Source organism: Euleptes europaea, chromosome 17 (assembly GCF_029931775.1).
Source record: "Euleptes europaea isolate rEulEur1 chromosome 17, rEulEur1.hap1, whole genome shotgun sequence".
Classification (NCBI taxonomy): Eukaryota; Metazoa; Chordata; class Lepidosauria; order Squamata; family Sphaerodactylidae; genus Euleptes; species Euleptes europaea.
In genome coordinates this window covers 19,380,586-19,393,167 of record NC_079328.1, presented here as the reverse complement: position 1 = coordinate 19,393,167, position 12,582 = coordinate 19,380,586, and the positions used below count along the sequence as shown (strand labels likewise).

Genomic DNA, 12,582 nt, shown 5'->3' with positions numbered 1-12,582 from the left:
GTACTGGAAAATGACTCAGGCTGCTTGCCTGCAGTCCTGATTCTCCTCTATAAACTCAATTTATTGCAGCCTTCATGTCCCTTTCTTAATCTGCTTTGGAGGTCAATTACTTTTCATTTGGATCCCAAACATTGGTCATGTACTATTCACGCCTCTCCATTTCAGCCTTGTCTATTTCACTGCTGGCAGGAGAGGGGGGATCTCTAGATCCCATTTGCCTCATGACCTTGACCTGAGGGCAAAATCTCTTCTCCGGGTTACCACAGCATTTCAGCCAAGAGTTTTCTCCACTGTAGCATCCTACCTGTGGACCTCCTTCCTAAGGATAGGGAGGCTGGCTGTTTCATTTCAAATAGCGTGGAAATAGATTTTTTTTGAGGAGGAGGAGGAAGAGGAGGAGGAAGAAGAAGAGTTGGTTTTTATATGCCGACTTTTTTTACCACTTAAGGGAGACTCAAACCGGCTTAAAATCACCTTCACTTCCCCTCTTCACAGCAGACACCCTGTGAGGTAGGTGGGGCTGAGAGAGTGTGACTAACCCAAGGTCACCCAGCTGGCTTCATGTGTAAGAGTGGGGAAACAAATCCAGTTCACCAGATTAGTGTCCGCCGCTCATGTGGAGGAGTGGGGAATCAAACCCGGTTCTCCAGATCAGTGGCCTCCACTGCAAACCACAGTTCTTAACCACTACACCACGATGGCTTTTCCAACTGCTTATTTTTTATTTATTTTTACTTTGACTTCAGGTATTGCATGAAATGTTTGACTGGAATTCTTCGTTGCTTTCGGGATATCACGCTGTCATTTTAATATATCGTTTCAAGTTGTTAAAGGGCAATTTTAATGTTTGCACATATTACAGTCAATGGTCGTTATAACTGCTTCATGAACTAGTGAGGTTGAGATGCAGGAGAAAAATAAAATAATACAATTTTATTAGGGATTCGAATCCTTTTCTTTGGGTTCAAGGGGGCTCGCATAACCAATTCAAAACCATCTAATATTTAAATCAATGTATGCAAGAACAGAACGGTGGCCTCACAGAAACATGTGCCATAGCAGCACAATGCTCATATTACACTTAATTTAAAACTGAAGGTTTTGCAGCTTCTATGGAAGCTTAATAACAAGTTAACCTTCATTACCGCTACAGGGAGCTGATTCCAAAAGGCAGGGGCCACCACTGAAAATGTTCTGCCTCTCATCATCATGGTTCTAACCTGGTGGTTAGAGGGAAATGCCTATAATGGCTGTTGAATGGATTTAAGTCCGCGAACATGCTCATGATAGGCTTTAAGAGTTACTATCAACATCTTGAATGGAGTCCAGAAACAATTAGTAGGCAAGACGGCAGTTGTACTGCGGTGTCCTGGGATCATAATGACCTATTTTACAGGACTATTTTATAGTAATTTTATACTACATATAATAATTTTATACTATTTTATAGTAAAATAGTAATTACTATTTTATGGTTAGCCATTTTAGGCAATACGTGATGTAGTAATTTATACAGGGGCTTTACCATCAGAATTTATCTCTCATAGACTTAAGTGTAATAGTTACTGCAAAGAATTTAAATAAATGGCAACTGTATTCCACACTACTACGAACAAACGTAACTGAGAGCCTTTATAAACATAGTAATATGCCAACCCTTTTTTTTATCCTACCTGATTGCTTGAACATCCTTGTAAGACCTAGTAGGGAAGAAGGGTGCAATGTATTCAGAAAGGTCACTGTGTCTTTCTCTCGGCTGCTCTTGTCTTCATTTCTATTTATAGATTCGAGGTTTTATCACAAAAATAAATATGGCAGACAAAAAAAATTAACAGGCTTGTGTCCTGGGTGCTATTCTCTGCTTTGTTTGTTAAAATGGTAATGGGCTCAGTTAAAAAAAGAATCCCTGAGATCAGGAGTGAACACAGTTGGGCAGTCATCCCCCCCGCACACACACACACACGTCCTCTTAAAAGCATGAAACCTTTTTTTTCCATTTGCCAGTGATTGCTAACCAAAAAAAAACCCCCTGCAGGGGTGGGTGGATGGGGAATGGGGGGCATGGAGTGCCATTTTACAGTCAAAGCAGAGAAGGAACCCCCTCTCCACCAATTTGTTTCTGGCTATCTCAAAGCAGGGGTCTATCACCAGCAAACTTTAAAGAACTCTGGCTACTGAAACTGACCAGACAACAGAATGATCGTATATGAGGCGAGGAGGGGGGGGGGACATACCTGGCTCCCTTCCTGAGATCTTAAAATATGCTACTGAAAATCACCAAAATGGCTTCAAGGGAGAAGTGGTTTGAAGTAGGAGAGACAAGCGGGAATGGATATGAGAAAAGAAACCCAAAGTTAACACTATTCACAGGAATTGCCTCGATTAGCTTCGCTTTGGGGTTGAGGCAAAATTTAAATTCATGATAAAACAGGTTCCTGAAACAGCGGGACAAGTGCAGGGCACAACGAAGTGACTTCTGAAGGTTGGAAAAATCATGAATAACTCAAAAGGAGCCCCAAAGCAGTTCCGTGGGGTTTGCGAGGCTAATAACCAAGCATAACCAGCTAAACTAACTGTTTGTTTGTTTATTGTTGTTTCGGTCATAGACCAGCACAACCTAAACCAACTAAGCCACTGCTCTCTGCCACCACTGTGGATGGTGAGAGAATTACTGGAGCTGCCAGTTCACCAATTTCCACCTGGCCCCAGCAAGCTTCTGAGCTACTTATTGCTTCTCCGTTTGACTACTAGTTTGCCTACAGATCACCAGCCCGTACAGAATTGCCACTCTCCTTGAATGGGATAAGGGGAAGAGTCATGCTTAGGAAGTCCACAGTAATCTTACCATTGAGAGGAAACCCCTGCAGGTTCATCTCAAAGAAAAAGTAATTATATGCAAACACGACACCAAACAACCTTAATGCCAAACCAGGATTTCTTGTACTGCTTCCAGCAGATATTAATCATTCTGATGCTCTTGGCAATTTTGATAAATTTTGCCGTAATTGCTTGAACATGAGAGCTTTAAGAGGCAGGCAGTGATTAATATGTTCCATCTGCTAGATGAATCCCTGGAGGCACTAATCCTCTTAGCCTAAGAATGCATCTATTATTTTTTAAAATAAAAAAGGATTGTTCATCATCTATCAAGATATGTTCATTGCATATATAATGTCAGTGTACGAACACCTGCAAATCACATTAATAGAAAAGGGGCATCGCCACCAAGTCCTGCTTCAGTTGAAGTGATCCTTCCACTAGCTCAATTCCCTGAACTTCTCCTAGGCCTGGAGCTTCTCCTAGGCCTGGAGCTTCCCTGAGCTTCTCTTGTAGCGGCGTAAGTAAACAGATGTACAGGGGCATTTGCGAATGTTCATGGAACACGAGCGTTCCACCTAGGCTAGGCATGAAGGGTTGCCATTCTCAGGCAGCGACTGAGGCCCCCACCTCCTGGAAGGACCCAGTACTGAGCCCTGAATTGCTACTGAAACTGCTGCTCCTCACTGCTATTGCCACTTGCTCACCCAAACGCCTGCTCAGCAAGAAGAGGAATGGCAACAGCGATGGCTAGGGCTGCCAACCTTCAGGTGGTGGCTGGAGAACTCCTGGGACTGCAACTGATCTCTAGGCAACAGAGACCAGTTCCCCTGGAGAAAAGGGCAGCATTGGAAGGTGGACTCTATGGCATTATTCCCCATCAAAGTCCCTCCCCGGACCCTACCCACCTCAGGCTCCATCCCCAAAATCTCCAGGTACTAGCTGGAGATCTCCTGCTAGTACAACTAATCTCCAGCTGATAGAGATCAGTTCACCTGGAGAAAATGGCAGCTTTGGCAATTGGACTCTATGGTATTGAGGTCCCTCCCCTCCCCAAACCCCGCCCTTCTCAGGCTCCGCCACCAAAAGCCTCCCGCTGGTGGCAAAGAGGGACCTGGCAACCCTAGTGATGGTGCTGAGGAAGAGGAGATGGTGCATATGACTCTCTGAGCAAGAGGAGGAGCTACCACTGAGGAGGGGAGGTCCCTGAAGTTGTGGTAATGAGTGCCTCTCAGTCCTTCCCTCCCCCCCATTCCCTTGTCCAAAATCCCTGGCTGGCCTTAGGGTTGCCAACCTCCAGGTGCTAGCTGGAGATCGCCTACTATTACAACTGATCTCCAGCCAAGATCAGTTCACCTGGAGAAAATGACCACTTTGGCAATTGGACCTGGCAACCCTAGCTGGCCTCCTCAGTCTGAGAGGGGCTTTAAGTAGCCCGTAGTAAATCCATATAATGTGCATTTAAAACTGGGGCTTCTAGGAGGAAAGTTCAGTGAGAGGAGGCAGCAAAATCTGAGCAGGTCAGATAACCAGTTTGGGGGGGGGGTAGAAAACAGGAGCAATAATTACAAGAAACCAGGTCTTGGTCTAGGTGTTGCCCCGTTGTTAGGGCTCCCCAAGTGAATACTTTCTTGCATGTGCAGGAAACCAGGCCTGGAGGGAGGCAGTTTCCAACTGTTTAGTACCATTCAAGGCAAAGGGATTTGTTTCACTGTACCTTTAAACCTCAGCAGCACCAGTCTTGCAGCCAATTTTTACTTTCATTTTCAGCCAACGGTTTTTTGTGCCTCAGAAACAGTTTCTCTAAACGTTAAAGCTTTCTTTGGCTGCCTTTTCTGCTTCCCTTTCCTTCCTGACATGTCCTCAACCAGAAAGAAAGAGAACAGGCAAAGTACCACTATAAAAACCATCCCATTTTGCCCTGGCAAGTAAGAATAGAGAGCTGATCTTTTTTAAAAAAAATCTGAAATCAGATTTGCTATTGGTTTTTACTAAAAAGTGTTTCCAAACCCAGTTAATTATATTTAGTCTAATCATATGGAAAAAGTCTCAGAATTAACCTGAGAAACAATAATACATTTCAGAAAAAGTCTTGGGGGTCCAATATGTTTTTTCCCCAAATAAATGTGCAAATGAGTCAGATCACTGGTCCACCCAGCCCAGAACTGTCTAATCTGATTGACTGTGAATTTCAGGGACCAACCTTCAGATCATCCCCACTCCTGCTGCCAGAGATCCATTTACCTGGAGATGCCAGGCTCTGAACTTGGGGGCCTTCTGCATACAAAGCATGTGCTCTAGACGAAGCTATCCTCTCCACATTATCAGGAACAACAGCATCTGCAAAAGTGGACTCCACTGAATAAAGTTTTGCCAGCAAAAAAGTGTTGGTCTTTAAGGTGCCATGGAACTCCTTGTTGTTTGTAAAACTTGTAAAAACTTGTCAGTCCTTTTCATTATTGTAATAGATTCTTTTGGACAGAAATGGTAAGCATTGTACTGACCCTTTTAGCAATAAACACATAGTCAGTGTATACCTGAGCGAAACCTCTTCCTGGCGCAAAAAGATATGCCACCTTTCTCGCCCTGGAAAAAAGGGGTTGTTCCCCCTGGCCGGAGCCGTGATGCCCCGGGAACACCCCCCCGGGATGCCACTGCGGCCTTTGCTGGCATCTGGACGCCAGCTGCAGGCTCCGCTGACATTTGGGCCTGGCACTGCCATGCCAGCGGACATCTGTGCTGTGGGCCCTTGCGCTGGCATGGGCCTTCACCGGCCTCCAAAGGCCTTTGGTGAAGGTCGCCAGCGCAAGTCAGGAATGCACTGAGTGTTTATAACAAGTTCAGCATGTAGTACCCAAAGTAAGAAGGTATAAGATTGAAATGATTTATGAAGAAATTATGGCCGGACATTCATGAATTTGAATAAAATTGATGATAGCAGGAGAGTGTGTGTAAAATGTCATCAAGTTGCAGCCAACGTATGGCAACCCAGCAGGGTTTTCAAGGCAAGAGACAAACAGAGGTGGTTTGCCAGTGCCTTCCTCTGCACAGCAACCCTGGTATTCCTTGGTGGTCTCCCAACCAAGTACTAACTAGGGCCGACCCTGCTTAGCTTCTCAGATCTGATGAGCTCAGGCTAGCCTGGGCCATCCAAGTCAGAGCAATGATAGCAAGTACTAAAGATAAATTCTTTCAAGAATTATTTTCCTTTTACACTATATTTTCTGATTCATCTAGGAATTATGTTGTTACAGGGAATACTGTGGTGGGGCTGGACATCGTTGCTGGCCAGCAGAAACCAACAGTTGGTTAACAAATCCAGCCACGTCTCGTGGACCCCTGGGTCTCAATCATCAGGGTTCTGTGCTGACACTAAGGATGCTGACCTGAATAGTTGGAAACTCTATGGTGTGAGGCGTGATGCCTCAACCATCACCAGTGGCCTACAATTTCATGAATCATGGGAGACGATTTTCTATCTTATTTCTGAAATGTCATAAAGATGTCATAGCATATTTACTCTTTATACTGTAGTCATTTGCTTGTATTACTTGTAAGATAGTGATCTGATTCATTTCACAACAGGTCGATGATAACCGCTTGTTTTACCTGCAACCCGTTATAGCCTTTTCACTGCAATCTTAATGGATTTTCCATATAAAAGGGTCCAGTTAACTGGGATATATTGATGAAGGCTTTCACAGTCAGAGTTCATCGGTTCTTGTAGGCTATCCGGGCTGTGTGACCGTGGTCTTGGTATTTTCTTTCCTGACGTTTCGCCAGCAGCTGTGGCAGGCATCTTCAGAGGAGTAACGCTGAAGGACAGTGTCTCTGTGTCAAGTGTGTAGGAAGAGTAATATATAGTCAGAAGGGGGTTGGGTTTGAGCTGAGTCATTGTCCTGCAAAGTATTAAAGGTAATGTGCAAATCATTATCCTGTAAGTATCAAGACTCATTAGCACATTATCTTGATACTTACAGGACAATGATTAGCACATTACCTTTAATACTTTGCAGGACAATGACTCAGCTCAAACCCAACCCCCTTCTGACTATATATTACTCTTCCTACACACTTGACACTGAGAGACACTGTCCTTCAGTGTTACTCCTCTGAAGATGCCTGCCACAGCTGCTGGCGAAACGTCAGGAAAGAAAATACCAAGACCACGGTTACACAGCCCGGATAACCTCCAAGAACCAATAACTGGGAGATTTTTTAAAAATATATTCTTTGTGAAAGTACCTTTTTTACCAAAGCCTAGATTCTTGCTTGTTGTTTCTTTGTCCTCGGGCAATACATTTGTTAAAAATGACCAAGTTTATTTTAATTGCATGTATAATGTCACTATATGGACACCTGCAAATCTCCTTTATGGAAAAGAGATATCAGTATCGCTTACACTGAAGTTATTCTTCCAATATCTCAGTTCTCCAAATGCTTCCAAATGCCTTACCTAGTGCTCTACTGAAGAGGAGGGAGGCAGGGAAAACCATCTCACACAGAAATCGAATTTGAGCCAGGAATCTAACTTCTACTTCTCCCTTTCCCCAGATTCTCTATTTGTGAAATTTTAGACTTCTAGCATTGCTGACCTGCCAAGCACTCATGTGTTAGTAGCATTTAGACTTGACTACTGACATGTGCTTTACATGGGGCAGCCTTTAAAGAATGTTCAGAAACATCAGTTGGTCCAAAATGTAATAGTATGCGGACTCTCCACCTCCCAGTGAAAACTCAGCCTCAGGCCAAAAAGGGTGATCTGTACTTAAACAACCTCTGTTGAACAGCAGATTACCTCCAGGTTCATCAAGGTAGAAATTCATCTCTTTCTTCTCTTCGCTTTCACCAATGTGGTCGTAAGTAATTTGTGGAATGGACGAGGCTGTCTCCACTGGGTTTATTATCGGTGCAGAACTGCCATCACGACCAGGTTTTCCTTTCCTCTTGTATCTTCTACTCTGTAAGAAACATTAGAAGGCCATTTTCCATACTGAAGTCTAAACAGCAATCTCTGCACAAGAAATTAGATCAGCACAGTTCAAGGGATACCATTAAAAATGGCTGGCACATTGGGGAGGGGCTGTGGCTCAGTGGTAGAGCATCTGCTTGACATGCAGAAGGTCTCAGGTTCAATCCCCAGCATTTCCAGTTAAAGGAACCAGGCAAGTAGGTGATGTGAAAGACCTTTACCTGAGACTCTCGAGAGCCACTGCTGGTCTGAGTAGACAATACTAACTTTGATGGACCAAGAGTCTGATTCAGTATAAGGCAGCTTAATGTGTTCGTGTGTTTGTGTGAATAAGGGAGGACAGAAAAAAATGCATTTGAAGACCTTTCTGTGCCCCTGCCACTCAGCCTATATCCTTTTTCAGCTGTCACTAATCAGGAAGTAGGTTACTACCTCAGACTCTATAAAACATACCAGATACACCATATGGGCATTGCATGTCTTCTTCCTACATATAAAAGGAAGTATTTCTTCACAAAACACATAGTTAAACTGTGGAACTCCCTGCCCCAGGATGTGGTGATGGTTGCCAACTTGGAAAGCTTTCAGAGGGGAGTGGACATGTTCATGGATGATAGGGCTAGCCATGGCTACTAGTCAAAATGAATACTAGTCATGATGAATACCCATTCTCTCTATTATCACAGGAGCATACCTATTATATTAGGTGCTGTGGAACACAGGCAGGTTAATGCTGCTGCAGCCATCTTGTTTGTGGGCTTCCTAGAGGCACCTGGTTGGCCACTATGTGAACAGTCTGCTGGACTTGATGGACCTTGGTCTGATCCAGCATGGCTTTTCTTATGTTCTTAGTTTTGTGCTTTCCAGGCACACACAGGCCAGGTTTGGATCGGGACTGCAATGCACATGAAGGGGCTTTAACGACCCTTCCCCTGCAACACTTTACCAACCTGAAACAACCCCAGAGACTGCTATTTATCTCATTGGGAAACTTCTGTGTCATGATGGCTTCATGTAAAGTCCCCTATGATGGTAAGCAGCAGCTCTCCAGGGCTCTTTCAGATCAGGAAAATGGTATTGGGGGGGGTGAAGCCCCTTCTCCACATGCATCATGATCCCAACCTAAATCAGGCCCATGGGTACCAAAGAAGCATGAAACTCCCAATGCACATATTTATTTTATTGGACTTCTATCCCGCTCTATTTTTCAGCCAAGTCCAGGCTCAGAGCAGCTAACACTCATAAAATATAATACACATACATTTTAAAACATAATGCATATAGAATTTAAAAGCTAGATCAAATACCAGTAGATTATTAATCAGTTGGCACTAATATTCAACACAGGAATCCATGGAGAGCCTGGGGAAGAGCAATCTGAATCTCCAGTTATAATATACAGATTAAAATTATAGAGAAAGAGGGAGGGGGAGGGATTTAAACATATGATTTAAAGTCTGCTTATTGAGCAATTAGTTTCTTATTCTGGAAATGTTCTTCCTGCATTTTTTAAAACATCATTTGCTATGTGCATGTACTCAGACTAGAGAGTTCTTCGATTGTGCACAAGTTCAGTGACAAATGAGCATCGTTAAATCTGTAATCCAAACTTTCCATCAACTGAACAATCAATCGAAATAACCCACTATCTTCAGACCAGCCACGGAACTTGGAACACTTCACGGAACTGGCATGTCACCCTTGCCCAGGGACCAGGCCTGTCCTCTCTGCAGTGTTCCGATTTTAGTGTTTGTGCCACCAAAGCATAAACAGAATTTCCCTAAATGACCCTTAGGATTAAAGTCAGGATTATGCATAACAACTCCAATAGGTTATTTAGATGGACTTAATCTGTTTTTATATTTATTCCAGACACGGGCAGCCCATTCCTAAAGGGGTGGTAGTTAGTTGCTGGCCAGGAGCAGCGCAGTTTCACTGCCTCCTGAGAGGCTTCCCAGCCGGTAAATTCACAAATAAACTGCCTTAAAATACAATACCTGTGAAACTCCTCCATGGAGTTTAGAGGGCCATGCCAGCTATTTTGCTGTAGCTCCATGGCAGCGTGAAGGGACATTCCTGGGCTGAAAGGGGTTTGGGAGCTGACTAATGTCAGTTCTGCCTCTGGGAACATCCGCCCCAATGCTGGCACGTGCACTCACTTCCAGGAAAGAGGCAGTGCCAGCGCCCAAAGCCCATGCTGCTGCGCCATCCCTGGGGGGGGGGTGTAAGTCGCCCTGCGCTGGCATCTGTGCCACTTTGTGTGGCACAAGAGTCACAGATGCTGGCATAGGGGTCACGCTGGCTCCTGTGGCTCTGCCCCCGCCTTAGGATTGTACGGCTAGTAAATCATTCATAATGAAATGGTTCTGCTTCTAGTAACTTCTGAAATTCCACCATAAAAATATTTGTAGCTTATCCAAGCAGAAAGTCTGCTCATCTTTAATATATCTTTAAGCATCTTTAATACTTTTAAAATTCTGAAAACCAATGTAAAATATTTGCAGGGTAATAAAGTCTAACATTTGTCATATTTAAACTTCCCCTCTTCTGCTCATCTGGTCCCACAACGGCTCTTATCCTTGATTTTTGTGCTCCAGATAAATTGGTTCAAAATTCTTTTCAAATGAGTTGCCGCTTTCACAATATGTTTTCACATTCAGTGATTCTATAAACAGCTATCTGAAGCTATCCATATTCCGCTAGGTGCCCCAAAGCCAAACGAAATCAAGTCATCCTTGCTCGAGGACCGCGAGTGCTTTCTGACCTGTTTTCTAAGAGTCGGGCTAGGCGGCGCTGGTGGCTTCTTTGAATTTTGCGCTGGTGTAATATAGATCTTCCAAGTTGCTGTGGAACTGCATGATTTTTCTGCTGCATAACACCGCCACAGCGTCTGCAGGACATAAAAAGCCAGTTCTTGCTAAAACTATACAGAATCAGGGTGCGGGCGGGGGGTGGGGGCTTTCAAACTTGTCCAATATAAGCAAACCATGTTATTTGTTCTACATGAGAGGTGCAAAAGATCTTTCTGTAGACACAGTAAAAAAAAAGAAAAAAAAGAAACAAACATTCCCATTTTTCCCAGATAAAATAGACACCCTAGCCCACATTATTTTTAGCACGTTCACAAAATAATATTGCACGGAATAAATATATCACTCCCTGGATAAAACAGCTAAAGACACTTTCTGAGAAGTGGATACTGCATTATCTGCTGTCAAATAGATCGGTCAATTGTGTGAGAGATGTGGCAACTCTTCTCTTTATACTGTCAAAGAAAAATTAAATTTCATTTCCCCTTTTTAAAGTGTGAAGAGCGGTTGATGGATAGCCAGTGGCTGTTAAATCTAGGGAAAGGAAAGTTTAAAAAAACATAGATCAAATGCAATTCTCCCACTCACGCCCTTTTAGAACAGAATATGTAGTTCAGAAATGGAATAGTTTCTGTTCAGTAATGAGGAAGACATCCTAATCAAGTAAATCTGCTGAGTCCGTACGGTGCCATGGATTTGTTCTGTGGCACCTAACCTTTTTCACACATGAAGTCCAAAATATGAAATGCCACGCTCATGTGCACCATGCTCTAAAACACATAGACAGCCTACCATGCCTGGGCATGTGGTGGTTTTGCTTGCACCCTACAGAGCCAGGGCACAGAGCGATGATGGCACATTACAGGAGGCACAGGGCACACCTGGTCAGGCTTGCCTGATTTCTTGCTCTAGCCCAGGTGTGCCATGAAGCATTGTTTTATGTGCTGCTAGTGGCGCCGGTGTTGCAGGCTGGCCATCTGCAAGTTAGTTGAAGAGGCCAAGCATCGTTTACCTGGGTCCAGTACAAATGCATGCATACAGTCTCATAGAAGGAACTCTTTTATTTCTGAAATATCACGAACAAGCCAAATCATGGCAACCGGCTTGCAGCCTGGTCTGGGTTCCTCCTGGACCTCTGTAAAGTACACCATTTTCCCTTCCCTCGATGGAGACCGGGCTAGCTTGATCATGCTCTATGCTTGTACATGGTGCTGTGAGCACCATGACATTGTAGCTTGCATGGGTACCCCTTAGATGTGTGTGTGTGTAAAGTGCTGTCAAGTCGCAGCTGACTTATGGCGACCCCTTTTTGGGGTTTTCATGGCAAGAGACTAACAGAGGTGGTTTGCCAATGCCTTCCTTTGCACAGCAACCCTGGACTTCCTTGGTGGTCTCCCATCCAAATACTAACCAGGGCTGACCCTGCTTAGCTTCTGAGATCTGATGAGATCAGGCTAGCCTTGCCCATCCAGGTCAGGGCACCCCTTAGAAACAAGGACTAAAAACGTGAAGCTTAAGGGGTAGAGAAAGTCGGCATATAAAAACCAGCTCTTCTTCTTCATCCCCACTATTCACAAGATACACTTTTCCTGGTTTAAAAGAGCACACTTCAGTAGATGTAGTACTAAAATTGCTCTTCATACAGGCAATGTAATTGTACATCCACCTTTCTGTATGGCCATTGGCCATCAATCAGCTGAAAAACCTGAAACAATGCTGTTTAGAAGTACAGTCCTTCACACATGCACTCCAACAGCAGGCAAGAGACTTGAAAGCACTTTAAGTGGCATATGTGAAGCTGTTCTTGCTGTTCCTGTTCATCATTGTGACTAGGAGTTTTTAATTTATAAAAAAAAAAAGCCGCTTCCCTGTACATTTGAACTTTCTTCCACACATTCACAAAGAAGAGGTTTTTATATGCCGACTTTCTCTGCCACTTAAGGAAGAATCAAACTGGCTTCCAATCACCTTCCCTTCCCCACA

At 43.9% G+C, this 12,582-nt stretch overlaps 1 protein-coding gene and 1 non-coding gene across 2 annotated transcripts in view; both read right to left on the bottom strand.

Annotated features, from left to right (window-relative positions):
- Nucleotides 1–12,582, bottom strand: part of LOC130489032 (potassium voltage-gated channel subfamily KQT member 1-like) — a 319,184-nt gene that overhangs the window by 265,868 nt on the left and 40,734 nt on the right. Inside the window, exons 9-10 of the mRNA XM_056862736.1 lie at nt 10,554–10,679; nt 7,616–7,778 (exon numbers count right to left, since the gene is read on the bottom strand). Of these exons, the coding sequence (XP_056718714.1) occupies nt 7,616–7,778; nt 10,554–10,679 (289 nt within the window). The remainder of the gene's footprint in view (nt 1–7,615; nt 7,779–10,553; nt 10,680–12,582) is intronic.
- On the bottom strand, nt 9,453–9,556 carry LOC130489240 (U6 spliceosomal RNA). The gene has a single exon (XR_008933826.1). It is a non-coding gene; the product is annotated as a U6 spliceosomal RNA (small nuclear RNA).